At 54.5% G+C, this 27662-nt stretch overlaps 1 protein-coding gene across 2 annotated transcripts; it reads right to left on the bottom strand.

The window, feature by feature from the left end:
* Positions 1-997: 997 nt before the first annotated feature.
* On the bottom strand, positions 998-23200 carry LOC105464050 (phospholipid phosphatase 7 (inactive)). 2 transcript variants are annotated; one of them, XM_011711671.3, is made up of 3 exons: positions 22937-23190; positions 22063-22633; positions 998-2337 (listed from the first exon to the last, which is right to left on the bottom strand). In XM_011711671.3, the coding sequence occupies exons 1-3, from the start codon at positions 23147-23149 to the stop codon at positions 1973-1975; spliced, it is 1149 nt and encodes a 382-aa protein (XP_011709973.1). In that variant the 5' UTR covers positions 23150-23190; the 3' UTR covers positions 998-1972. The 2 variants fall into 2 exon arrangements, with proteins under 2 accessions (XP_011709973.1, XP_070934553.1); XM_071078452.1 differs by lacking the exon at positions 998-2337 and adding an exon at positions 4080-6892 and having other exon boundaries at positions 22937-23200.
* Positions 23201-27662: the final 4462 nt, after the last annotated feature.

Below are 27662 nucleotides of genomic sequence, written 5' to 3'. Positions count from 1 at the left end.
TTAAGATGAAGTTCTACTAGAGTAGGATGGACCATAAGCCAGTATGACTGTTATTCTTATAGGAAGGGGACCATAGACAGTGACAGGAAGACAGACACAACACAGGGAGAAGGCCTTGTGGGAACAGAGGCAGAGAGTGGCGGGATGTGGCTGAGAGCCAAGGAACACTGAGGCTGGCCAGCCACCGCCAGGCAGACTGGCTCCCACCCTACTGTGCTGCCTCCTGGCTGGGCAACCTTGGGCAAGTCTCAGGGCCTCAATTTTCCCATCTATGGAAAAGGCATGTTGATCACCTCACATCAGAGGGCTGCTGAGAGCCGCAGACGAGCGCTCACACTCAAAGTGAGGTTAGGGGAGCTCAGGGTGTCCCCAGGCCTCCTGCTGACCTGTGATAGGACCCGAGGGCTCTTGCCTCCTGGCCCTCACCCCTTTCCTCCCTCTGCCTAGAACATTCTTCCCCTCTTTCCTGGCTCCCTCCACCCATTCCCTCCAACTGGGCTCAGATTTCCCTTTCTGGGACCCATGCACTGACACCCCAAGGCTGGGCTCCAGGGCCTTTTCTCTGAACACTCACTGCCCTGCACATCCCTCATGGCAGCTCTCGTAGGCTTGGCTGTGTTCGACTGGTCACTTGCCCACTTCCTGGGGGACGAGGATCAGGTTAGCCAGGTGTCAGGGCGGGGGGCTTTGGGAAGGCCTGAGGCTGAAGTGAGAGAGGGTCTCTGATCCATCAGTATCACAGTGAGGGCTGCTCAAACAGTCCCTGCCCAGGCCCCAGGTAGCAGCCAGCACAGGACCTGGGGACTGAGGGAGCACCAGGCGGCCACCCCAGGGTGAAGGGACTGGCCAACCTGGCAAAGTCCAGAAGGAGGCCAGCTGTGCCCAGAGCCCCTGATCCCTGGCACTGTCTAGGGCCGAAGAATTACCCCACCCTTCCGCCCATTAATAAGGCGATTGCTTCCGGAGCAATTGAAGTGCACAAGGAAAAAGCCACACCGGAGAGGGCCATTTACATGTCATCTGTATTGTCACATGAAATGCACATCCATAACAGGTGACTTGGAAACGACCTATTAGGTCACACGGAGTCCGGCCCCTGGGGGCCAAAGCCTCATCGATGCCCACGGGCGGTGGCCAGCGCTTCCCTTGGGCTGTGGTGGTGCAACTGGCCTCCGCAGTGGAGAGTCAGCTCACACCCCAGGCCCCTTAGCTCTCTGACAGCAGCTCCCAAAATGCAATTGAGGAACCAGTGGTTCCTTGGGTGTTAATAGCTGTTCCCCAAGAAAAGGGTTCTGTGGTCAAATAAGTTTAGAAAACATGGGTTAAAGAAGGTTTAGCAAGAAGCTTTTCTGCAGGACTCGTCAGAGCCTTGATGGCAATAACGACCTTTGTGAATGTCCAACTTGGGGACAGAGGGTGCAGCACTTCCCAAAGTTATTGAACCACAAAACCCTTTTCCCCACAAAGCATCTCGCAGGCTGGTGTCCCACGGGGCACCCGTTGGAAAGTGCTGCCCTAAGCTGTCGATGACTGTTCATGGCAATGGCACCTGCATCAGGCAGTAGGTTGGGGGCACTCTGGCAGGCGTCGTGCTGTGGCATGATGAGCACAGCCAAGAACTCAACAGTCATGACGATGAAAAGATGAGACTCGGCCCCTCCCACCATCCTGGTTTTTGCTGTACCCAGAGCAGAGCTAAATAGGGCTGTCCCCACGGGTGGGTCCGGGTCGCCTAGAGAGGAGACTTGGAGTCCAAGCAAAGGGGCAAGAGGCCTGGCACTGCCAAACACGCTTGTCACTGGGAGGGGCGGCCTGGGTTCGCTGGCCTCCAACCAGGAGGGGAAGACGGGGTGGGGGTGGCCGCTCCAACTCCTGGTGGCTCTGTTCAACCTGTGCCTGCCACCTTGCCACCCCCTACCCCTTCTCTAGGGCCAGCCCTGCCCCCAGAGCCTTGCATGGGTCGGCGGGCGCTTCACCAGGCGGAGATGAGCATCTGGCAGGTGCTGGAGGGCATCCAGACCAGCTCCACCAGGCGGAACTGGAGGTAGCCGATGACGAAGCCGGAGAGGACGTCCGTGACGTGGTGGCGGCCAATCATCACGCGGGACAGGCCCACGCAGAGGGCCCAGAGCACCAGCAGCACACGCAGGGGCACCGCCAGCACCAGGTGGCTGAGGAAGAACTTGGACACCATGGCGGCGCGGCTGGCGTGCCCGGCCGGGAAGGCGTAGACGTCCATGGTGAGGTAGTCCAGGAGGCTGGGGCTCATCTCGTACGGGCCACGCCGCTTGATGAGCTTCTGCACACCAGCCACTGTCATGATGTCCAGGAGCAGGGCTGTTGGGGGGAGACAGAGGCCCCCCGGCCATCAGGGCCACCAGCCAGGTCCAGGCCCCAACCCCCCACATTCCCCCACCTCATCTCCCCTCCCTGCCCCTCATTCCAGTCACTCAGCCACGCTGACCCCCAGGCACGGTCCCGCCTCAGGCCATTGCCCTTGCTGTCCCCTCTGCCTGACACGCCCTGCCTTCCCGTAGCCACTCCATTTAGCAGAGAAGCCTTCCCTGACCACGCTGTTTATAAAAGCCCCCCCCACACTCTCTCCCCTCACCTTGTTTTTCTCATGCCCTGATGTAATATGCCTTTTATTTCTGTGGTTTTTTTTCTTTTTTCTTTTTCTTTTTTTTTTTTTTTTTTTTGAGACAGAGTCTCACTTTGACACCCAGGCTGGAGTGCAGAGGCGTGATCTGGGCTCACTGGAACCTCCGCCTCCCAGATTCAAGCGATTCTCCTGCCTCGGCCTCCTGAGTAGCTGGGATTACGGGCACCCGCCACCACATCCAGCTAATTTTTGTACTTTCAGTAGAGATGGGGTTTTGCCATGTTGGACAGACTAGTCTCAAACCCCGGACCTCAGGTGATCCAACCTCCTCGGCCTCCCAATGTGCTGGGATTACAGGTATGAGCCAATGCTCCTGGCCTCTTTTTCTTTTTTTTGATACAGGGTCTTGCTCTATTGCCCAGGCTGGACTACAGTGACCCGCTCTTGGCTCACTGCAACCTCCACCTCCTGGGTTCAAGCAATTCTCATACTGCAGCCTCCCGAGTAGCTGGGATTACAGGCGCACACTACCATGCTTGGCTAAGTTTTTGTATTTTTGGTAGAGATGGGGTTTCTTCATGTCGGCCAGGCTGGTCTCCAACTCCTGGCCTCAGGCAACCCGCCCGCCTCAGCCTCCCAAAATGTTCACCCATTACAGGCGTGACCCACTGTGCCCAGCCCCATTCCCATTTTTCAAAACTTGAAGCAGAATTTACATCACGTACAGCGAACCATTTTAGAGTACACGGTTCAGTGGCATTTAACACATCCCAGTGTCGGCAGCCACCTCCTCTCTCTAATTTCAAGACATTTCATCATCCTAAAAGAACGCCCTGTACCCACAAAGCAGCCACTCCCCATCCCCTTCTCTCCAGCCCCTGGAAACCACCAATCTGCTTTCTGTCTCGGTGGATTTGCCTCCTCTAGACACTTCATGTAAATGGAATTAGACAGTATGTGACCTTTTGTGTCTGCCTTCCTTTCCTTAGCATAACGTTTCCAGCGTCCACCCACGTGGCAGCATGTGTCAGCACTTCATTCCTTTTCATGGCCAAATAATATTCCATTTATGGATGGACCAGTATTTGTTCCTCTCCTCTTTCTTTTTTCCTTCCTTCCTTCTTTCCTTCTTTCCTCCCTTCTTTCCTTCTTTCTTTCTTTCTTTTTTGAGATAGAGTCTCGTTCTGTTGCCCAGGCTGGAGTGCAGTGGCGTGAACTCGGCTCACTGCAACCTCTACCTCCCGGTTCACGCGATTTTCGTGCATCAGCCTCCTGAGTAGCTGGGATTACAGGTGGGCGCTGCCTTGCCTGGCTAATTTTTGTGTTTTTTGTAGGGACAGGGTTTTGCCGTGTTGGCCAGGCTGGTCTCGAACTCGTGACCTCAGGTGATCCACCTGCCTTGGCCTCCCAAAGTGCTGGGATTACAGGCGTGAGCCACTGTGCCCAGCCTCTTTTTTTTTTTTTTAAAGATGGATGTCTCTGGCTGGGCACAGTGGCTCACACTTGTAATCCCAGCACTTTCGGAGGGTGAGGTGAACCTATCACTCGAGCTCAGGAGTCTGAGACTAGCTTGGGCAACACGGCAAAACCCTGTCTGTACAAAAAATACAAAAATTAGACATGTGTGATGGTGCACACCTGTAGTTCCAGCTACTCAGGAGGCTGAGGTGGGAGGATTGCTTAAGCCCAGGAGTTTGAGACCAGCACGGGCAACATGGCAAAACCCCATCTCTACCAAAAAGAAAAAATACAAAAATTAGCTGAGTGTGGTGGTGCATGCCTCTCATCCCAGCTACCTGGGAGGCTAAGGTGACCGAGTGAGACCCTGTCTTAAAAAAAGAGAGAGACACTTTGGGAGGCCAAGGCAGGTGGATCATAAGGTCAGGAGATGGAGACCATCCTGGCTAACACGGTGAGAAACCCCGTCTCTACTAAAAAATACAAAAAACTAGCCGGGCGAGGTGGCGGGCGCCTGTAGTCCCAGCTACTTGGGAGGCTGAGGCAGGAGAATGGCGTGAACCTGGGAGGCAGAGGTTGCAGTGAGCCGAGATCGCGCCACTGCACTCCAGCCTGGGCGGCAGAGCAAGACTCTGTCTCAAAAAAAAAAAAAAAAAAAAAAAGAGAGCGAGTGAGAGCGAGCGAGCCTCTTTCTGTTGCCCAGGCTAGAGTGTAGTGGTGCAATCATAACTCACTGTAACTTTCAATTCCTGGCCTCAAGAGCTCCTCCCGTCTCAGCCTCCTGAGTCACCAGGACTACAACTGTGCCACCATGCCCAGCTAATTTAAAATTTTTTTTTTTTTTTTTTTTTTTTTTTACAGATGGGCATCCCATTTTGCTGCCCAAGATGGTCTCAAATTCCTGGCTTCAAGCTATCTTCCTACCTCAGCCTCCCAAAGTGCTGGGATTCCAGGTGTGAGCCACTGTGCCTGGACACAATTTGTTTATCCATTCATCTGTTGATGGCTATCGAGTTGTTTGCGCCTTTTGGCTGCTGTGACTCACGCCGCTATGCAGGTGTGTGCAAGTGTTCGCCGAGTGCCTGTTTTCAGTTCTTTCGGTAGATCCCTAGGAGTGGAGTCGCTGGTTGGCAATGACAGTAACTCTGTGTGTGACTCTTTGAGGAACCCCACTGTTTTCCCCAGCACCTGCACTGTGCCATCCCCACTTTACAGAGGACAACATGAACCTTTGGAGCTCAGGGCACTCATACCTGATGCTCTTACTTTCTGGAATGTCCCACTCTTTCCCAACCCACCACCTCAGGGACCTGCCCCTGCCTTCCAGACAGCTCAGGCCCTGAAGGGTTCAGTCTCAGCATCTGGCCTGTTTCATGGCTTTCCCTGCCTGTGCAGTCACTGAGGCATCTGTTGGGAGGTGAGGGTTCGCCGTCTGTGGCATGAAGTCATCACTCCATAGAGGCAGGGCCCGTGCCTGTTTGTTCAGAGGTTTTTTCCCCCGGGTCTAGAAACAGAGCCACGTCTCCAAACTTAGTTGAGTTACTGGCCTGAGGCTCATAACCAGCCAGGTGGGCTCTTTCCTTCCTTTTCTTTTTCTTTATTTTTTTGAGGCAGAGTCTCACTCTATCACCCAGGCTGGAGTACTGCAGCGTGATCTTGGCTCACTGCAACCTCCACCTCCTGGGTTCAAGCGATTCTCCTGCCTCAGCCTCCCGAGTAGCCGGGGACAACAGGTACCTGCCACCACGGCTGGCTAATTTTTGTATTTTTAATAGAGATGGGGTTTCATCGTGTTGGCCAGGCTGGTCTCGAACTCCTGACCTCAAGGGATCTGCCCACCTCTGCTTCCCAAAAAGTGCTGGGATTACAGGCGTGAGCCACTGCTCCTGGCCTTTCTTTCCCTATTTTGGAAACACAGGGCAGACCTGGATCTCCATCATGCCTCTGCCACCCACCCTGCTGTGTGGCCTTGGGAGGTTGCTCTGCCTTTCTGTGCCATGAAAGGAAGGCACCATGCCAGAACTCCAGTTTCACCCAGCTGGTCTGAGTGGCACCCATACAACCAATGTGGGGGTTCTGGGTCAACCCTCCCCACCATTAGAAAGGCCTTTGGTGGCCAGGCGCGGTGGCTCAAGCCTGTAATCCCAGCACTTTGGGAGGCCGAGACGGGTGGATCACGAGGTCAGGAGATCGAGACCATCCTGGCTAACACGGTGAAACCCCATCTCTACTAGAAAATACAAAAAACTAGCCGGGCGAGGTGGCGGACGCCTGTAGTCCCAGCTACTCGGGAGGCCGAGGCAGGAGAATGGCGGGAACCCGGGAGGCGGAGCTTGCAGTGAGCTGAGATCCGGCCACTGCACTCCAGCCTGGGGGGCAGAGCAAGACTCTGTCTCAAAAAAAAAAAAAAAAGAAAGGTCCTTGGAGGTCACACCCTCTGACCTGGGGGTGGGGGTGGCATCGGCAGGCCAGAGAGCACTCCCAGGGCAGATGCAGTCAGCAGGGAGCCTGTGCCCCTGCCCCCTGTGCTTCCCCACCTCAGGTGACCTTGGGGACCCCAGTGAGGTCACAGCCCCTGCAAGCCCTGCTCTGGGGACAGTGAAGACAACACCCGCAGTGTATCATGGTGGCAAAGCTCACAGGCGTCACAGCCAGAGACCCGGCTGTGAGTTCCAGCCCCGGAGCCTCCCAGCTGTGTGACCTCAGGGAAGCCACCTAACTTTCCTCACCTGTGAGACGAAGCTCATGGACGCCCACCTCCCAGAGGGGGCCCAGCACCGTGCCCGCAGGCTGACTGCAGGGTGACAGGTTTCGCCGGGACAGAGGGGTTTCCTAGGACACAAGACATACGGTACTAAAGCAGGGAAGTCCCAGCAAACGATTGAGTTGGTCCCCCCAAGCGCTCGGCCCACCAGGAGGGCTGGATAAAGGTGGGGGTCATGACTCGGTGACAGTTCAGTACAGCTGGACGCTGGGAGCTTCCCTAGAAAACTTCAGTGTTGGCCGGGCGCGGTGGCTCACGCCTGTAATCCCAGCACTTTGGGAGGCCGAGGCGGGCGGATCACGAGGTCAGGAGATCGAGACCATCCTGGCTAACACGGTGAAACCCCGTCTCTACTAAAAATGCAAAAAATTAGCCGGGCGAGGCGGCGGGCGCCTGTAGTCCCAGCTACTCGGGAGGCTGAGGCAGGAGAATGGCGTGAACCCGGGAGGCGGAGCTTGCAGTGAGCCAAGATCGCGCCATTGCACTCCAGCCTGGGCGACTAAGCGAGACTCTGTCTCAAAAAAAAAAAAAAAAAAAAAAAGACAACTTCAGTGTTTATCAGAATGGTCAGCTCTTGGCAAAAATGGAAACAAAAATCTAAAAAAATATGACGCAGAAGATGCTGTTCACCGCAGAACATTTATAACACAGAAAACAAAAGTTCGAGTTGAAATCACCTGTAATCCTGCCCGTCAGAGGTAGCCATTGTTCCAGACACTTCCATCCATCTATAGAGCATAGTTTTTTGCTTGTTTGTTTGATTTTTAAGACGGAGTTTCACCCTTGTTGCCCAGGCTGGAGTGTAATGGCGTGATCTCAGCTCACTGCAACCTCTGCCTCCTGGGTTCAAGCGATTCTCCTGCCTCAGCCTCCTGAGTAGCTGGGATTACAAGTGTGTGCCACCACCCCCGGCTAGTTTTTCTATTTTTAGTAGAGACAGAGTGTCTCCATGTTGGTGAGGCTCGTCTCGAACTCCCAACCTCAGGTGATCTGCCCACCTCGGCCTCCCAAAGTGCTGGGATTACAGGCGTGAGCCACCGCACCTGGCCTTTGGAGCACAGATTTAATAAAGCTTGTAACATGGTTTACATATGTTGTTCTGCTGCCTGCTTTTGAAAGTCTTGCCCCATCACATACCCCCGATCCCCATGCTGCAGGGGTGAGGCACTGTGGCGCACCTAACTGTCCGTGCCAGGCAGTTAGACTGTTCCATATCACACAGTCCTCCCTGGAGGACTAGAACTTCTGGGCTTCCCCTTTTCCTACCCACTTCAGGGTTGCTGCTTGTAGTCTGGTCTCTCTGTTTGGGGTTTGCACTGTGGCCTCTCCTGGCCCCTCTCATTAGCCACAGGGCTGGCTGGGAGCCTCGCACCCTGGAAGTGCCTGGCCAGCACAGGAGGGGGCTGAGCAGGTGCACAGAGGAGCTGCCTGGCCCGAGGAGGGTGGGGCCTGAAAGCCTGGAGAAAACCTTGCTCTACCCTGGCCTGCCAATTTCACAGCAGCTGTCCCCATGGGCTGGGTCTTCCCAGGAGGCGTGTGGCTGGCCAGCTCGTGTGCTGGCCATGCCGGGGTTTGGTGCCATCTGAAGCCTGTGGGAGGTCACAGTTCCAGCAGGAGAGAGGGACTGGGGACTGCCAGGTCCCCAGGGCAGGTGGGAGCTGGATGGAGGTGGCTGTGCTGACCTTGGCATGCCTCCGCCCCGTGGAGCAGCTGAGGAAGCCAGCTCAGAGGGGCCAGCTGGTCCTCTCCAGCCCAGGGAGCCCTTCTCATCTGCAAGCCCCGCTGCTTCCCCAAAAATGGGCTGGCGACAGGCCCTCTCCACCTGGGGACAGGAGGCAGTTCATGGGGAGGGGGTTAAATCTGAAGGTTCTGGAGTCACAGGTGGGGTTCAAGTCTCGCTGACTGGGGCTGTGAGGAGGGGATCCTGGTGCTTCTGGCCTGGGGGTTGACCCTGCTAATTAAGAACAAATTCTGGCCAGGTGCAGCGGCTGACGCCTGTAATCCCAGCACTTGGGGAGGCCGAGGTGGACGGATTGCCTGAGGTCAGGAGTTCAAGACCAGGCTGGCCAACACGGTGAAACCCCGTCTCCACTAAAAATACAAAAAATTTAGCTGGGCATGGTGGCGGGCGCCTGTAGTCCCAGCTACCTGGGAGGCTGAGGCAAGAGAATCACTTGAACCCAGGAGGCAGAGGTTGTAGTGAGCCAAGATTGCACCACTGCACTCCAGCCTGGGCGACAGGGCGAGACTCTGTCTCAAAAAAAAAATAAAAAGAACAAGTTCCTTCCCCTCTCAGAGCCTTGGTCTACTCACCCATAGCAAGGGTGGTCCCAGGAGGAAATAAGCCAATGAACTGGGGGAAGTGTGGTGATTGACAGCATGCTGCTGCCATTGCACTGCCCGCAAGTCCTGGTCCCGCCTGGCCTGGGAAGCCGTGAGAGGCTCTGGTCCTGGAGGCTGGGGCACCATGCATGAGCATCAGTGAAGGCTTTTTCTCCTAAGGTTCCACCAGGTCAAAATTGTCTGGCCCAGGTTCCAAGACTTCCACCACCTCAAGGCAAGTAAGAGAGGCCAGGCCAGGCAAGGCCAGGGCCTCCTTGGTTGTGGCGGCTGGTGACTGGTGGCCAGCCAGGGTCTGGGTGCCCAAAGAGCTGCCAGACTCTGGGGTAGGAGGTGGTTAATGTAGACCAGGACTGAGCTCCATGGCAGGCTGAAATATGACACCAACCACTGGAAGGCATGGGCCATGTGTCCTACTGGCAACCAGGTCTTTAGGTTGAAAACCAGGGCTCGGCAGCTGATGGGTTCAAAATCTGCCTTTCGAGGCCAGCACAGTGGCTCACACCTGTAATCCCAGCACTTTGGGAGGCCGAGGCGGGTGGATCTCCTGAGGTCAGGAGTTTGAGACCAGACTGGCCAACATGGGAGAAAACCCATCTCTACTAAAAATACAAAAACTAGCCGGACGTGGTGGCAGGCACCTGTAGTCCCAGCTACTCAGGAGGCTGAGGCAGGACAATCGCTTGAATCTGGGAGATGGAGGTTGCAGTGAGCTGAGATGGCACCACTGCACTCCAACCTGGGTGACAGAGTGGGACTCTGTCTCAAATAAAAAAATAAATAAAATAAAATAAAATGATCTGCCTTTTGAGCACAGGGGCCCCCATGGACAGCTGCTGTGGTCAAGGAAAAAGGGAGGAGGAAAGGGTGACTTTACTAAGTCACTTGGGGGGTACACTGGGCCCAGTACCTCACTCCGATGGGGTGGCCAAAGGCAAGGAGGGCTGGCTGCCTCAACCTCCCCACATGCCCCAGCTCTCTGCATAGGCTGTCAGGATCCATAGGCCAAAAACTAAGCTAGACCCAAACCTTCCTTTTTTTTTTTTTTTTTTGAGACAGTGTCTCCCTCTGTTGCCCAGGCTGGAGTGCCATGGTGCAAACAGGGTTCACTGCAGCCTTGAACTTTTGGGCTCAAATGATCCTCCTGCCTCAGTCTCCCATGTAGCTGGGACCACAGGCACAGGCCACAACTGGCTAATTTTTTGATTATTTTTTGTAGAGACAGTGTCTCAGTTTGTTGCCCAAGCTGGTCTTGAGCTCCTGAGCTCCAGTGATCCTCCTGCCTCAGCCTCCTGAAATGCTGAGATTACAGGTGTGAGCTACTGTTCCTGGCTCCTTTCAAATTTCTAGCAGCAAAACATTGTTTTCACCAATGAAAGCATACAGACTCGGTGTATGAAACAGATGTGGCTGAAGCTGGTGTGTTGTGGGGGTCATCTGGAGCTCCCCTGGCTGCCAGGGAGGCCTCTGTGGGTGCCCACGTCTCATGATCTGGAAACTCCATCTATGGCTTGAATGAGTTTCATGAAGTTCGTGTGTTGGAAACTGAATCCCCAATGCAACAGTTTCGAGAGGTGATGAGGCCGGCTGTGGTGGCTCACGCCTGTAATCCTAGCACTTTGGGAGGCCAAGGCGTGTGGATCACCTGAGGTCAGGAGTTTGAGACCACCAGCCTGGCCAACATGGTGAAACCCTGTCTCTACTAGAAGTACAAAATTAGCCGGGCGTGGTAGCACATGCCGGTAATTCCAGCTACTCAGGAGGCTGAGGCAAGAGAATTGCTTGAACCCAGGAAGCGGAGGTTGTGGTGAGCTGAGATAGCGTCATTATACTCCAGCCTGGGCAACAAGAGTGAAACTCTGTCTCAAAAAATAATAAAATAAAATAAAATAAAATAGCGATAGGCCATGGGGGCTCTCCCCTCATGAATGGATGAATGCAGGTATCGGGGGTGGTTCCTGACGAAAGGGTGAGTGTGGTCACCTCCTGCCCTCCCAGGCATGCACTCCCTTGCATGAGATGCAGAAGACACAGGGAGCAAGGAGGCCCTCACCAGATGCGGCCCCTCAACCTTGGACTTCCCAGCCTCCAGAACCATGAGCCAAATACACTTCTATTCTTTATAAATCAGTGCGTGGTGTTCTGTTACAACAGCATAAAATGGACTAAGACGCCCCACAGCTGGGCCTTTGGGAAGCTGTGGCTATTTTGGGCTGGTTCCCTCTCTTCAGGCCATAATGAGAGGGAGGCTCTGCCCCTTTTCTGCCCTGGGCCCTGCGGGGACCATAGGGGCCAGCCTGGCTGTCCAGCGGGTTGACCCACCCAGCCTGTGCCTGGTTCACTCATTTTTCCACCTGCCCGCCGGTTCTTGGGTATTTCAGGCGTGTGTCAGGCCTGGCACTGTGAACTAGGCTGGCAGGGTCCCCTGTGGCCAAGCGGGACGGTGGGCAATAAGCACGTAGTGACACAGAGCGTTACTCTATCACAGGTGTGATTGGGCGTGTGGCTTTTCGCCCTCACTATGCTGCAGCCGTCTGGCCAGGAGGGTTGTGAATGGAAGAGGCAGTGGCCTGCCACCCTCAGACCACAGGGCGACTCTCCAACAGAGCCGTGGCCTCCCCTGGGCCTCCCACCCCACCCTGTCCTCTCCTGCTGCCCCTGCAGGGCCTCTCTCCCTCCTCCCGCGCGGCCAGGCCTCCGTGTGACTGTGATTCTGACACTGTCAGCGCATCATCTGGTGCCCAGAAATAGAAGCAAATGGCGCCATCACTCAAGGCTGATTTTGCCCACATGGCCCTGTCCAGTTGACCGACCTACATTCCCTTCTTGACTCAAGGAGGGCAAGGAGACCCCTGTAGGGGGAAAGGTCCGCCCAGCAGGAGGCTCAGGGGCAAGAGCTGGGGAACGGGTGGGAGCTGCACTGCTGGGACCTGCTATGTGAAACGTCTCAGGGAGGCCCCTCAGCCTCCACTGGCCTCCACTCACTGGGATCACCCAGGGTGGTGGCTGCGAACTCAGGCTCCAGAACGAGACCAGCTTCGAGGTAGGCCACTTGTGGACAGCATAACCTCGCTGTGTCTATCCCTCAGAGCTCCCTGCCATGGATACACTGGGATGACAAGGGGCGTGCTCTGATGCTTGTGTGCAGCAGCCACTGAGTAAATGCACCCCCGGGACCCCGTCAGAGGACACCAGGGCTTGGCCCCACTACCCCTCACACTCTTCCATTCCAACCAGCTCCACTCTCAGCTCTTTTTTTTTTTTTTTTTTTTTTTTTTTTGAGACGGAGTCTCGCTCTGTCGCCCAGGCTGGAGTGCAGTGGCCGGATCTCAGCTCACTGCAAGCTCCGCCTCCTGGGTTCGGGCCATTCTCCTGTCTCAGCCTCCTGAGTAGGTGGGACTACAGGCGCCCGCCACCTCGCCCGGCTAGTTTTTTGTATTTTTTTAGTAGAGACGGGGTTTCACCGTGTTAGCCAGGATGGTCTCGATCTCCTGACCTAGTGATCCGCCCGTCTCGGCCTCCCAAAGTGCTGGGATTACAGGCTTGAGCCACCGCGCCCGGCCCACTCTCAGCTCTTTTCACAGGGTTGGGGCCTGAATGTCTGAAGCTCCCGTGCAGGAAGCACAGCTGTCCCTGAGGCCCTGCTGTCCTAGAGGTTTCCTGGCCCTCAGAGGGCAACAAGAACCCACCTCAAGGCCCACCCTTCTCCCCTAGCCCAGGTCCCTCGGGGCTGGTGGTGGCCAGGGAACCAGAGAGCCGGAGGCTCCCAGAGCCCAGGCAGGAGCCAGGGTTTTCTTGGAAAAGAGCTGCTGCCATGCTGGAAGATTTGGAATCATCTCCTCCTGGGGCCTCTGAAAATCAGAGTGTCACTTGTCTGCCGGCAGCTACGTGCACTGGGGGAAGAGCGGCAGCTGGGGTGACCTAGTGTGGCCCTTTGTGGCATTGGGCTGCTTTCCCCCTGAGGACGCATTCTGTGGGACCAGCTTAGAGCAGGGCAGGGTCTCTGGGGAGTTGGGGCTAGTGGGGTAGGGGTGGGAGGTGGAGGCTGTGGGCTCAGCTGTTCTAAAGCCAGGGGCAAAGACGGGGCTTCCGGGATGCCCTGCAGGCTGTGAAAGGCTGGGTTTGTGGGCAGACGTCTCTCTCTGGCTGGGTTGGGAGGAGGGGTCCCGGTGCTTCTGGGCTGGGAAGTCGATCCTGCTTCTCATCCCCCATTCTGGCTTCTGGAAAGCTGGGCGCCAGCCATATGCTGCCCAAGGGGTGTGTAAATCGTTCTGAACTTCCTGAAGGGCATTTGGCTTTGGAATCAGAAGTCTCCTCCACGTGTCTCCCTTGGACTCAGCTCTTCCCTTTGCAGGAATATCTCCTTGGGAAATCGTTAGGGATGTGGGCCATGATTCATGGCCCGGGATGTTCACTGCAGCATTGTTTATAACACCGAAAAACGTGAAACAACCCAGCGCCCTTCAAGAGACAGACGGGACAAACCGTGGCCTAATCTAGACACCAGAGCATGCTGTGGCCACGGTAGATGATAAGGCCCATGTGTATTTATAGACCCACTATATCGGAGAGCCGCGGGGTATGTTAAGTGGAAAAGGCCGCTTATAAAATAGGATTTCCAGTAGGATGCCATCTTCATAAAATAAGATATGTATGTAAACAAATGTGCTTATATGCAGACAGAAAAATCTAGAAGGCACTGCTCTAAATGCTAACAATGCTTCTTGCTGGGTAGGAGGTTTAGGGGTGACTTTTACCATCTTTTTGTAATTCTGCACTTTAAATCTTTCTTGCCACAAGCACATATTATTTGTGCACATTTTTAAAAAGTATATTTACAGGCCAGGCGCAGTGGCTCACACCTGTAATCTCAGCACTTTGGGAGGCGGTGGCGGGATGATAGCTTGAGCTCAGGAGTTCGAGACCAGCCTGGCCAACATGCTGAAACCCCGTCTCTACTAAAAATACAAAAATTAGCCAGGCATGGTGGTGGGCGCCTGTAATCCCAGCTACTCAGGAGGCTGAGGCGGGAGAATCACTTGAACCTGGGAGGCAGAGGTTGCAGTGAGCTGAGGTTGTGCCACCGCACTCCAGCCTGGGTGACAGAGCGAGACTCTGTCTTAGGAAAAACACTAGCTGTGCTGGTGGGCAATGCTGAGCCAGACCCTGCCTACTGGCACCACAAACCATTGCATTTCTCTTGCACCCGCTGTGTGGACGGCTGCCAGGGCAGTGTATTAAGGGTTGACCTGGCCTGGGGGTGGCCAAAGGTCCCCCTGAGGGACTGACTGTTGTACTGAGCCCCACTGAGATGCTGAGAAAGGAGGCTGGGGAGTGGACCCCTCTACTTCTGAGGAGGTAGTGTGTGCGGTCTCCCACAGAAGGGTATCTAAGTGAAGATTTGGGATCAGCTTAGATATCCCTCAGTTAGGAACAGGCTAGACAAGCCTCGTGCAGAGGCTGTCACCTTAATTGTCCCTGAGAGCAACAGCCAGAGGGCAGGGGATGGGGGAGCTGCCAGAACAGATTATCTGGAGCATCTGAACCCCTAATGCTTGGCGCAAGGGACATGGGGGGTCCAGACCAGGATTCTAGGCGGGAGGGCCACAGCTGTGAGAGTGAGCCCAAACCAGGCAAAACACAACCTGAGAAACACATTACGCGTTAGCATATGCACGGGGAAAAATCCAGGGACACCTGACCCAAGCTGCGGCAGAGGCTCTTCTGGGAAAGGGTTTCAGGGAGAGGCTCACTTTCTTCTTGATCTAGCCTTGTAATGATTGCATTTTTTTCTTACTATAAGAATGTGTAGGCCGGGCACCGTGGCTCATGCCTGTAATCCCAGCACTTTGGGAGGCCAAGGTGGGCGGATCATCTGAGGTCAGGAGTTTGAGACTAGCCTGACCAACAATGGTGAAACCTCATCTCTACTAAAAATACAAAAAATTAGCTGGGCATGGTGGTGCACACCTGTAATCCCAGCTACATAGGAGGCTGAGGCAGGAGAATCGCTTGAACTCAGGAGGCAGAGGTTGCAATGAGCCGAGATGGTGACACTGCACTCCAGCCTGGGCAACTGAGTAAGACTCTGTCTCAAAAAAAAAAAAAAAAAAGAATGTACAATGAAAAGGCGCCCAACATCACTGATGGTTAGGGAAATGCAAAGCAAGACCACAAAAAGGGCCGGGTGCAGTGGCTCATGCCTGTAATCCCAGCACTTTGGGAGGCCAAGGCAGGAGGATCACTTGAGGTCAAGAGTTTGAGACCAGCCTGGCCAACATGGTGAAAGCTCATCTCTATGAAAAATTAGACAGGCATGGTGGCAGGCACCAGTAGTCCCAGCTACTTGGGAGGCAGAGGCAGGAGAATCGCTTGAACCTGGGAGGTAGAGGTTGCAGTGAACCGAGATCGCATCACTGCACTCCAGCCTGGTGACAGAGCATGACTCTGTCTCAAGAAACAAACAAACAAAAACCCCCAAAATAAAACCAAAACCAAAAACAAACAAAAAATACCCAAAACCACAACGGAGACCACTTCACACCCATTAGGAAGGCTCTGATTGAAAAACCAGATAATGAGTGTTGGCGAAGGTGTGGACATATCGGAGCCCTTGGGCATTGCTGGGGGAATGCAAAATCACACAGCCGCTATGGGCAACGGTAGGACAGGTCCTCACACAAGTCGACATAAAATTACCCTGTGATCCAGAGGCCCCCTTCTGAGTATACAACCAAAAGAACTGAATGCAGGGGTTCAAGAAGATGCATATACATCTGTGCGCACGGCAGTGTTACTCAGAGCAGCTAAAAGGTGGAAGCAACGGAAGCGTCCATGGGTGGACGAATGGATACACGAGGTGTGGTCCATCCTGTAACTGAGCACTATTCAGCCTTAGACAGGAAGCAAATGCTGGTGGTGCCCGCTACAGCATGGATGGACCTCGAGGATATCATGCTGAATGAAATCAGCCAGTCACAAAAGACAAATACGGTACGATTCCACTTACGTGAGGTCCCTAGAACAGTCGAATCCACAGAGACGCAGTGTAGAATGGAGGTTGCCAGGGGCTGGGGGGAGGGGGAGTGGGGAGTCAGTGCTTAATGGGGATAGAGCTTCTGTTTTGTAAGATGAAAGATGGAAAGAGTTCGGAGATGGATGGTGGTGATAGCTGTAGAACAGTGTCAATGGACTCAGTGCCACTGAACTGTGTACTTAAAAGGATTATAATGATCAATTTTATGTAATGGATAGCTTATCACAATTAAAAAAAATGACATAAAAATGTAGTTTTCATAGCCAGGAGTGGTGGATCACTCCTGTAATCCCAGTACTTTGGGAAGCAGATGCAGGCGGATCATGAGGTCAGTAGTTCAAGACCAGCCTGGCCAACATGGTGAAACCCCATGTCTACTAGAAATACAAAAATTAGCCAGGCGTGGTGGTGGACACCTGTAATCCCAGCTACTCGGGAGGCTGAGGCAGGAGAATCACTTGAACCAGGGAGGAAGAGGTTGCCGTGAGCCGAGATCACAGCACTGCACTCCAGCCTGGGTGACAGAGCGAGACTTCGTCTCAAAAAGAAAAAAAAAAGTAGTTTTCATACTCAGGAAAATCTCAGTAAAGATACTTTTTTTTGAGACAGAGTCTCACTCTGTCACTCAGGCTGCAGTGCAGTGGCACGATCTTGGCTCACTGCAAGCTCTGCCTCCTGGGTTCATGCCTGTACTCCAGCCTGGGGACAGAGCGAGACTCCGTCTCAAAGAAAAAAAAAAAAAAGAAAAACATACTTTTATAGGCCAGCGTAGTGGCTCAAGCCTGCAATCTCAGCACTTTGTGAGGCCGAGGTGGGTGGATCACCTCACGCCTGTAATCCCAGCACTTTGGGAGGCCGAGGTGGGTGGATCACCTGAGGTCAGGAGTTCGAGACCAGCCTGGCCAACATGGCGAAACCATGTTGGAGAATGGCTTGAACCCAGGAGGCGGAGGTTGCAGTGAGCCAAGATCTTGCCACTGCACTCCAGCCTGGGCAACAGAGAGCGAGAGACCCTGTCTCAAAAACAAAAAGATACTTTCATAAAGGACACAGATCAGGGAACAAGACCGTAGGCATTTCCCACCACAGGACAGGCCCATGAGGAAACAAGGATGGGCTTAGTGAACCACGATGGGCCTGGTCACCTGTCACCTGTCACCTGGCTCCCTTCGGATCATCAAGCTGGGTGCTGCGCGGGAGGGAGAAGGAAGGGGACAGGGTGGTCTCAAGGCATCTAGAGCTTGGAAGATACCTGGCAGGAGGCTGGTCCTGGACTTCTGACAATGATGACGGTGATAATGATGATGATAATCATCGCTACTTAAGCGTTAACTAACATCAGTAAGTGCCAAGCACTTTATGTGAGATTCATCAGGGAGATTTCTCAACAACCCATTTGACAGATGAAGAAACTGAGGCTCAGAGAGGCAATGTCACTTGCCTGAGTTCCCACAGCAGGGCTGGGATTTGCACCCAGGTCCTGCTGCCTCTGGAGTCCAAGCTTTTGCCTGCTGCTAAGACCCCTTCTGGCTCCGAGCTTTCTGGAGTCTTGACAGTGTGCACTAGGGGAGGGGCAAGCAGGGAGGGCATGGGACTGACTACCATGCAGGAGCACGCGGAGAACTTCCCCGGGCCCAGCAGGACCCTTCCTAGGCCTTGTAGCTGCAGCTCCCATTTCCTAAGCTCCCAAGTCTGCCTCTTCAGAGCCAAGTAGAACCCAGATCCCAACCACAAGCTCGGAGGTCTTGCTCCCAGCCCAGAGACTGCCCCAGGAGTTGGCTCAGTGCCATGGGGCAGGGTTAGGCAGGGCTCCCTCCCCCTTCAGTACTGCAGTGATGTCAGCCATCGGTGGGACATGTGTGGCATGGCACCCACCGTGCCAAATGTTTTACCAGCTCCCTTCAGATCCCTGCCACAGTCCCCTCAGTCCCCAGATAGGGAAACTGAGACTCAGAGACAGGAACTGACTTGAGCAGATGCATACAGCAAGTAAGGGTCAGAGCAGAGACCTGGACAAAAGCCAGTCTGACCCCAGAGCCTGTGCTCCAGGGTTGAAGGGTGCCCTCCAAAGACAAAAGGACAGATGGAACCCGCAGCCCGCACTCAGTGGGTGGTCTGCTTTCCTGGGACAGGGGACCTTGGGACCGTCCCTCCTGGCAGGTCAGACCAGAGCAGCGGGATTAGAGCGTGCCTTGGCCGTTTGCTGCTGTTTACTCCCACCAAGCCGAGGGCTGAGCTGGCATCCCCACGGAAGGACCTTGGGGTCCCCAGACCCATCCGGCCTGCTCTGGGCCTGTGCTGAGTGCCTGCCTTGTGCCAGGCCCTATGTCCCCATGATCTCAATACCTGGATAGAAGTCAGTCATCCTCCTCCCAGACCATTCCCCTTCTCAAAGCACACACGCTCCAGGAGTGCAGTGAATATGGGTGATATGACCGATCTACAGCCCCATGGTGAGCAGCAAGGAGCGGGGGGATTTGCAGTCACAGGGCCTTGGATTTACTTCCTGAACCTACCACTTATAGCTGTGTGGTGGGCAAGTTGCTTGAGCTTTCTGAGCCTCAGTTTACTCATCTGTAAAATGGGCACATTAATGTTTACCTTGAAAGGTCATCAACAGCTTTTTTACATCATAAAATACAGGCCGGCCGGGTGCGGTGGCTCAAGCCTGTAATCCCAGCACTTTGGGAGGCCGAGACGGGCGGATCGCGAGGTCAGGAGATCGAGACCATCCTGGCTAACACGGTGAAACCCCATCTCTACTAAAAAAATACAAAAAACTAGCCGGGCGTTGTGGCGGCGCCTGTGGTCCCAGCTACTCGGGAGGCTGAGGCAGGAGAATGGCGTAAACCCGGGAGGCGGAGCTGGCAGTGAGCCGAGAATGCGCCACCGCACTCCAGCCTGGGCGACAGAGCGAGACTCCGTTTCAAAAAAAAATAAATAAATAAAATAAAATACAGGCCGTTCATGCCATTGTCTTTGGTACATAATAAAGCTCACTAAATGATGTTTTTAAAGTTTTTAAAAATGTCTATCGGCCGGGCGCGGTGGCTCAAGCCTGTAATCCCAGCACTTTGGGAGGCCGAGACGGGCGGATCACTAGGTCAGGAGATCGAGACCATCCTGGCTAACACGGTGAAACCCCGTCTCTACTAAAAAATACAAAAAACTAGCCGGGCGAGGTGGCGGGCGCCTGTAGTCCCAGCTACTCAGGAGGCTGAGACAGGAGAATGGCCCGAACCCGGGAGGCGGAGCTTGCAGTGAGCTGAGATCCGGCCACTGCACTCCAGCCTGGGCGACAGAGCGAGACTCCGTCTCAAAAAAAAAAAAAAAAAAAAAAAAAGTCTATCACTTCTGTTCAAGGAGGAAGGCATCTCAAATCTTCATCTTTATCCTGTGGGGCATACACCTTTGTGCCCATAGCAGCTGGCTGCTGGAATGAGCCTGAAGCCTTATCTTAACAAGTAAGTTGCAAATTTTTCAATGTTGGGGGCAGGGGAAATGTTCTTAAAAGCAAACATTCCTGTAAAAAAAACAAATCAAAGCAGAGCTATTTTACTTGGTGATGAGAGGCAGCTTGCTTGCATACCCCCTACCTGGGGGAGCTCACCCCCTTACTAGAGAATCCACTGACTGTGGGTAAGTTGAGATGCACCTCCTTTCTTCTCTGATCCTCCCCACGCTGGAAACTTCACACAGTCTGAGCTGGTTCCCTCTCCCTCTCCTCTGAAAATGCAAAGCAAAGCTAGAGTTGCTCCCAGTTCTGCTCCTGGCTCCATCACTGACTAGCTGCCCAATCTTGGAACCATCGTCACTCCATGCCTCAGTTTCCCCCTTTAAACGGGAAATAATAACAGCACCAAGCTCCATGGGTTACGGTGAAGAGCCGAAGTAATGATATGGTTTATGCAAAGCCCTGGAATGTGGTAAGCACTCAACCAATGACAACTTCATCACCTCCCTCGTCAAATGGGGAAGGAAGATGGGAAGGAGGAGATGGGGTCAAGGGAGCAGGGTTGAGAGACAGACTCGGGCGTATGCCTTCCCACCCCATCTCTGACAGCAGGCAACCTACCTCTCTAACTCCCAACAGTCTTCTTAAGCCATGTGGCCCCGTGTGAAACTGTTGATAATGAGAGCAGGGTCTGCCCCTGGAAGCGCCTGGCCTAGTGCCTCGGCCACTTTGCTCTGTCCCTCCCTCCCATGCCCGTGGCACAGCACCTGGTCTGTGTGTCAGCTGGAGCCAGTGCAAATCTCAAGCCCCGAGGCTGTGCCAGGTTGCTTTATTTATAGGAACCTCAGTTTCCTAATACGTAAAATGGGCACGATAATGGCACCAAGCTCGTGAGACTGTTTATTCAGGAGTAAATCATAAGTTATTGTAATGTAAACAATTTAGTAATAAGAACAAGAAAACTGGCCAGGCGCGGTGGCTCATGCCTGTAATCCCAGGACTTTGGGAGGCCAAGGCGGGTGGATCACCTGAGGTCAGGAGTTTGAGACCAACCTGGCCAACATGGTGAAATCCCCCTGGTCAACATGGTGAAACCCCATCTCTACTAAAAATACAACAATTAGCTGGGTGTGGTGGTGGGCACCTGTAATCCCAGCTACTTGGGAGGCTGAGGTAGGAGAATTGCTTGAACCCGGGAGGCAGAGGTTGCAGTGAGCCGAAGGTTGTAGTGAGCCGAGATCGCGCCACTGCACTTCAGCCTTACAGCCTGGGCAACAGTGCGAGACTCTGTCTAAAAAAACAAAAGGAACAAGCATACCTCGAAGGTGGCAGACCCAGCCATCTCCTGCATGAAGTATCCCGATGGTTTCTGCCTCCCTGAGTCCCACCCACAGGGCATGGAGCCTCCAGACTGAGACTAGAGTGAGGAGATACATGTTTTTATTGTGACTTCCTCTGGAACCCGTGTTCTCTGTGGTCCAACCCAACGCCCTTTTGGAACCGAGACCCCTTGTTAACGTTTACCTCTCCCGAGACCTCCACCTCACATGTCCCCCAAATGATGGCCACACTGGGAAAGACAAGGAAATCGATGTGGGCCTGGCATGGAGGATGGAAGTAGAGGTTCCCGGGGCACCTTGGGGACCTGGTGGTGCCCGAAGGGTGGCCTGGACGGGGGCTGGGTGTCACCTCTGGGTGGAGGGAATGGCTTGCCCCCACATGGGTCCCACGTGGCACCTGGCACAGGGCGGTGCTAATCTGCAAGATGTTGGTGGCAAAGACTTTGGAAACAAACCAACAACTGGTCCCCCGACCCTTTCTCCAGTGACTCCCCCTGGGAAGGAGCAGGGAAGAACTCCAGGGGGCTGTGAGTGGGTGGCAGTACCAGCTGGACCCCCTGGATCCCCAGACCCTGCGGGAGAAGCCTGGGCAGCTTGCTGGGTTCCCGAACGAGGCGGGAGGTGCTCATGGGCAGCTCACCGGCACTGCCTAGCTGGGAGCTGTCAAGGAGCGAGGACCCCAGCCATGGGGCAGGAGTCAAACAGTGACACCCCATTCCAGGACGCCCACCAGAGCCCATCTCCCTTGAGGCCACCGCCTCTGGCCCAGCCTCCCCTCAAGCCGCCTCTGGGCAGCGGTGCCTTCTGCCCAGCAGGCCCTCCTCACAGGGCCGCACTGGCCTCTGCCTTCATTTGGCACGTGGCTGGGGAGCCTCGCCTATGCATCCCTGGCTCTCGCTCCCCACACTGGAGCCTGCCCGTTTCTGGGGCACCCTTCCTGCCTAACCTCATTAGACCATCCCAGCCGGTTTCTGAGGGCTGTGCAGGTCCTGGCCAGGGTGGGGCTGGGCAGGCCGGTCTCCCTCCCGAGGGGCCTGACAGCGAGTGGCGGGTGGCAGGCACACTCACCCAGGAGCAGATTCATGAGCACCTCCTGTCCGGCCAGTGTGCTGCTCTTCACCAGGCAGAGGATGGTGCCTCCGATCCAGGGGATGCCGTGGCCCGTGATGCCGATGAGCTTGACCATGGAGCGAGCACTGGCCCAGGACGCCGCCCGGCCGGCACACACCCCCAGCCGCTTGGACATACAGATATCGATGGCCAGCAGGGAGTTGAAGGCGATGCCCTTGAAGGAGGGGTTCAGCTGCATGCAGTCCTCCTCTGGCAGCTGCTGTGACTGGCGTCGCTCTCGGGCCCCGTCACCAGCAGGTGGGGGCTGTGCCGAGGGGCCGGAGGCCTTTCTGCCGGAGCTGCGGGGCTCCGGGCCCCCCTTGGGGGGCTGGTTCAGGGACAGGAACTCAGCCCGGTTGAGGACGTTGTTGCGGTCCCTGGCGCGGGCCCGGCTCTGGGAAGCTGGCATGGTGACCTCGCTCACCCCGAAAAGGCCGACGCCAGCCCGGCTCCAAGGGCCTTCTCCCCGAAGAAAAGAGCTGCCCCCAGAGCCGCCACCGTGGCTGCCTCCCTGCCTTCTCCGCCGCAGCTGTTAAATATAGGGTGGAGAATTGCACATGGTTGTTTATCTCCGCTGCCACCCGGCTCCAAGGGGACGTCAGTGCCAGCCGGGCAGCCAACTGAGCCCTCCAATGCCGGGCCTGCACCAGCGGAACCTCCGGGAGGTGAGGAGTCCACAGCTGCGGCCTGGCTGCCTCGGGCCTGGGCTATTTAAATCGGCCAATGGCTCATCCCTGGCCTTGGGGGACTCTGGGAAATGTAGTCCTCCGGCTGCTCTCGACTCTGCAGTGGCCTTGGCCTCTGACAGGGCAGAGGTGGGACCTGGGCTTACCTTGTTTTTACCAGCTTCCCTCTGAGCCGTCCAGACCCCTGCAAGCCAGGCCTGCCTGCCCCAGCGGCCTGGCAGCTTGGACCTGGTTCTGTAAACTGGCCGGTGTTGCTCGGGCCGAGGCCTCTTTGGGCACCAGATAGAGTGAACGACGTCATTGACAGCATCATCCTGGGTCCCTGGGGTCAGGTCCAGCTCCTCCCTCTGTGACAGCATTCATTAAGCTGGCAGGTCTTTTTTTAAATCAGTCTTGAATTCAGCTTCAGCGCATCACAGTCCAATCAAATGACAATCCGTGAGCTCTGATTTCCATCAGAGGGAGGGGTAATGAGTTAGCTGGTAACGGATCGCCTCTTGGAGGTTGCTTGCACTACCTGGGACTTTGTAAAGGACAGGAGTGTGACAGCAGCTTCAGGCAACCTGTAAATAGTTACCGAGCGCCTGGCGCTGTGTCAGTGCTGGGCACACTGCAAAAAGCTCACAGTTCAGCGGGGATGGAAAGAAGGACACGTATAAGTGGTCACCAGTGTGCAAATGTGTGGCAGGATCCTAGAAGCGGGGCTCTGGGAGCTCTGGGTCTGGTCTGGGAGTCATGGACGGCTCCCCCCAGGAAGGAAGAAAAAGGGGGGAGCCCCATTCAGGGAGAGCCCACCTTGCAGGAGGCCCCAGGAGGCCCGTGTGGCTGCATGGGGCCCAAGGGTCGAGAGGCTGCAAACCCAGAACGCAGACCCAGAGGGCACAATCGAGGATTCGGGATGTGAGGTAGGGATCCCTGCTCCCACCTGGGCCACCTGTGGGAATCCAAAGTCTCCACAGCCCTTTTAGGGCTGACTGGGCCTGGGCTCGATGGGGGAAGCTGCCAGTTTCAGCTGACCAGAAGAGTCAGAAGCGAGCTCCTCTGTCTCCTGATTCTGGGTGCCAGCGCCTGTCTGCTCAGCCCAGATGAAGGCAGGAGGCTGCAACTTCTCTTCCAACCATGGAGCCCGCCCATGGTGCCTCAGGCCCACCTAGAGCCTCCCAAGAACAGGAAGCTGCCCCGGGAGGGAGTAGGGGTTCCCTGGCCACGGGGGACAGGCACCCAGGCTCTGAGTCAGACAGATGGGGCTCTGCCCCGCCATCAACCAGCTGGGAGACCTTGAGCAAGTCACTTGGCCTCCCTGGGCCTTGGTGTTTCCACCTGTCGCATGAGAATGACAGTGTTCACCTCCTAGGGCTCTCATGAGTCTGGGTGAGACCGTGTTTGTGAAATGCTGAGCTGGGTCCCTGCCGCAGAGTGGGTTAGGAATCGATTTCAGCCCTGTGGGTTAGGAATTGATTTCATTTGACAAACGAGGCACAGCCCTCTCTTCCTTTTGAGTGCCCTCTTCAGAAGGGCCCAACCCTGTGGTCTGGCCTCCTCTCCATCCCTGGCAGGGAAGAGGCCAGAGGCCAGGAGCCCTCAGTCTGGGGTTCCCTGCAGATGCCCTGGCTGGGTCCAGCTGGGCTAGAGCAGGCTAGACCTGCCTCATTGCCCCCTCTTCCTTTCCAGCGTGCTCCACCCGAACTGTGCGGCCATAGAGGGATGTCATGGCCGCAGGACGTCCTGCCATCTTGGGTGCAGCAATGATGACATGCGCTGCTTCATCCCGGACTCCAGACAGCTGGAAACAGGCGCACGTGGAAGTGTGTACGCCAGGCACGGATATTGAGCATGTACAAGTTCTCTGTGTGCTGAACTCTATGTGTTCAGCTTACTGACAACGTCTAATGACAGTCCTGTGATGCAGCTGTGATATCCCCATTTATAGACGTGGAAGCTGAGGCTGAGGGGGTGAAGGCCTCCAGCCAGGAAGCTGAAAAGAGAAGGGGTCTGGCTCCTAAGTGGTCCCTATGGGACGTGGCACGAGGGCCGCTGGACTCAGATTCCTGGACCACAGGGACCTGATCTGCTCATCTCTCCACCAAGCACTCACCCCACTCTCCCTGGGTGGCCTCAGGAGGGGCACAGGAGCCCGGCTCAGACAGGGGTTATTAATAGCCAGAGGTTGTGTCAGCATTTCGTCTGGCCGGAGCTGCTGGCAGGTTCTGAGAGCCACATTGGGCCTCGCACTGGCGGGGCCATGGGATCTGATTTGGCTTCTGCCCAGCAGTAGTTAAGACATAAAGTCTGGGGTAGGATGGCCCCAGGTTCAAACCCTGGCTCAGCCACCTCCAGGCAAGTCCTTTCACCATTCCAAGCCCATTTTCCCCTTTGAGGGCTGGCAAGAAGATTATGTGAAGGGCTCTTTCTGTCCGTGATGATTTTGGTGACTTCCTCCAGGACCCTGAGACCCGCTCCTCTCCTTTGTATGGTGGGGTGACTCTGTACACATTCTCAGGTAGCTGAGAATCAAGAGTGAGCAAGCAAGCTTGGTGGGCTAACCTGAACCACCTACTGTAGCACCCAGACACTGGGAGGCAGGATGGGGCCACAGACACTCCTGGTTGTCAACCCACAAGCCTTTATTTTTACTTTTTTTTTTTTAAGAGATGAGGTCTCCTTATATTGCCCAAGCTGGTCTCGAACTCCTGGGCTCAAGTGATCCTCCCGCCTCCTCCTCCCAAAGTGTTGGGATTACAGGCATGAGCCACTGTGCCTGCCCCCTACAAACCTGTATAAGCACCCACCATGAGCCGCACAATCCCACTTCCCAAGAGACTGAGAATTAATTCATCCATTCATTCACTCATTCATTCAGTGCTTTTATTGATCTCGTCCTCTTATTGATCTCGCAGTCTAGTTGGGGATACAGGACACACATCCACAAAATAATTAGCCCATTTATAAAACAGTACAATTTTACCAATAACCTTATTTTTTCTTACTATATATATTAAAGTGTTACATACTCACTGCAATAGATTCAGCACACGCGGTTGATATAGGTTTCATCCTACCACCCAGTGTTAACATGAGGGTGATCAGGATATAAAGGGAATCTCACTTGTCTGATTTCCAGTTACTAAAATATTTTGCATCAACCAAGCATTACTTTAATAATTAGAAAACAATATATACTAAATAAGCTATATCTTTATATATCACATATATGCAACATACACAAAAATATGCATTTTTAAATTATTTTTTTTTTTGAGAGAGAGGATCTCACTCTGTTGCCTGGGCTGAAATGTAGTGGCATGATCTTGGCTCACTGCAATCTCTGTCTCCTGGGTTCAAGTGATTCTCATGCCTCAGCCTCCCGAGCAGCTGGGACTACAGGTGTGTGCCACCACGCCCAGCTAATTTTTGTATTTTGGGGTAGAGACGGGGTTTCAACCATGTTGGCCAGGCTGGTCTTGAACTCCTGACTTCAAGTGGTCTGCTGCCACGATCCTAAAATGCTGGGATTACAGATGCAAGCCGCTGCGCCTGGCACCAAAATATGCATTTTAAACATGTGATGACAAGCCGGGCGCGGTGGCTCACGCCTGTAATCCCAGCACTTTGGGAGGCCGAGACGGGTGGATCACGAGGTCAGGAGATCGAGACCATCCTGGCTAACACCGTGAAACCCCGTCTCTACTAAAAAGTACAAAAAACTAGCCGGGCGAGGTGGCGAACGCCTGTAGTCCCAGCTACTTGGGAGGCTGAGGCGGGAGAATGGCGTGAACCCGGGAGGCGGAGTTTGCAGTGAGCCGAGATCCGGCCACTGCACTCCAGCCTGGGCGACAGAGTGAGACTCCGTCTCAAAAAAAAAAAAAAAAAAAAAAAAACGTGATGACATTTTACCTTCTTCTGAAAAGCACCCTGCCCTTTTCACTTAATATAAATCTGGCCATGTTTCCATGACACCCTATTATTTTTCAAAGGCTGCCTGGCATTTTGTCACATGAATGGGCCAGAATTTATGTAACCAATCCCCTGTTATTGGACTTTTCATTGTTTCCATTGTGTAACTATTCAAAAACTACTTTAGGGTGGCCGTCCTTCTACATATATCCCCGTGCCCTAAAGCAGGATAGAAACAAGTAGTCAAGGCCGGGCGCAGTGGCTCACGCCTGTAATCCCAGCTCCTTGGGAGGCTGAGGCGTGAGAATCGCTTGAACCCGGGAGGTGGAGGCTGCAGTGAGCCGAGATGATGCCAATGTACTCCAGCCTGGGAGACAAGAGCAAAACTCTGTCTCAAAAAAACAAAACAAAAAAAAGCCGGGCCCGGTGGCTCACGCCTGTAATCCTGGCACTTTGGGAGGCCGAGGCAGGTGGATCAGGAGTTTGAGACCAGCCTGTCCAATGTGGTGAAACCCCATCTCTACTAAAAATATAAAAATTAGCAGGGCTTGGTGGCCCACACCTGTAATCCCAGCTACTCAGGAGGCTGAGGCAGGAGAATGGCTTGAACCCGGGAGACAAAGGTTGCAGTGAGCCAAGATCGGGTCATTGCACTCCAGTCTGGGTGACAAGAGCAAAACTCTGCCTCAAAAAAAAAAAAAAAAAAAAAAGAAAAAGAAAAAGAAAAAAAAAAAAAGAAAAAAGGCAAAGAAAAAGAAAATAGGCCGGGCGTGGTGGCTCACGCCTGTAATCCCAGCACTTTGGGAGGCCAAGGTGGGCAGATCACGAGGTCAGGAGATCGAGACCATCCTGGCTAACATGGTGAAACCCCGTCTCTACTAAAAAAAATACAAAAAATTAGCTGGGCGAGGTGGCGGGCGCCTGTAGCCCCAGCTACTTGGGAGGCTGAGTCAGGAGAATGGCTTGAACCCGGGAGAC

This window comes from Macaca nemestrina, chromosome 14 (genome assembly GCF_043159975.1).
Source record: "Macaca nemestrina isolate mMacNem1 chromosome 14, mMacNem.hap1, whole genome shotgun sequence".
In the NCBI taxonomy this organism is placed as follows: domain Eukaryota; kingdom Metazoa; phylum Chordata; class Mammalia; order Primates; family Cercopithecidae; genus Macaca; species Macaca nemestrina.
Note: the sequence above shows the minus strand (reverse complement) of the source record. Positions and strands in the feature narration are given on the sequence as shown.

What these genes read in the sequence shown, in the direction of transcription:
- LOC105464050 (XM_011711671.3), bottom strand. Translation starts at nt 23,149, where the DNA reads ATGCTGTCACAGAGGGAGGAGCTGGACCTGACCCCAGGGACCCAGGAT. An exon ending in GGGAAGCTGGTAAAAACAAG is followed by an intron (nt 22,634 to 22,936) that starts GTAAGCCCAGGT and finishes TATATTTAACAG; the next exon opens with CTGCGGCGGAGAAGGCAGGG. An exon ending in GCTCATGAATCTGCTCCTGG is followed by an intron (nt 2,338 to 22,062) that starts GTGAGTGTGCCT and finishes TCCCCCCAACAG; the next exon opens with CCCTGCTCCTGGACATCATG.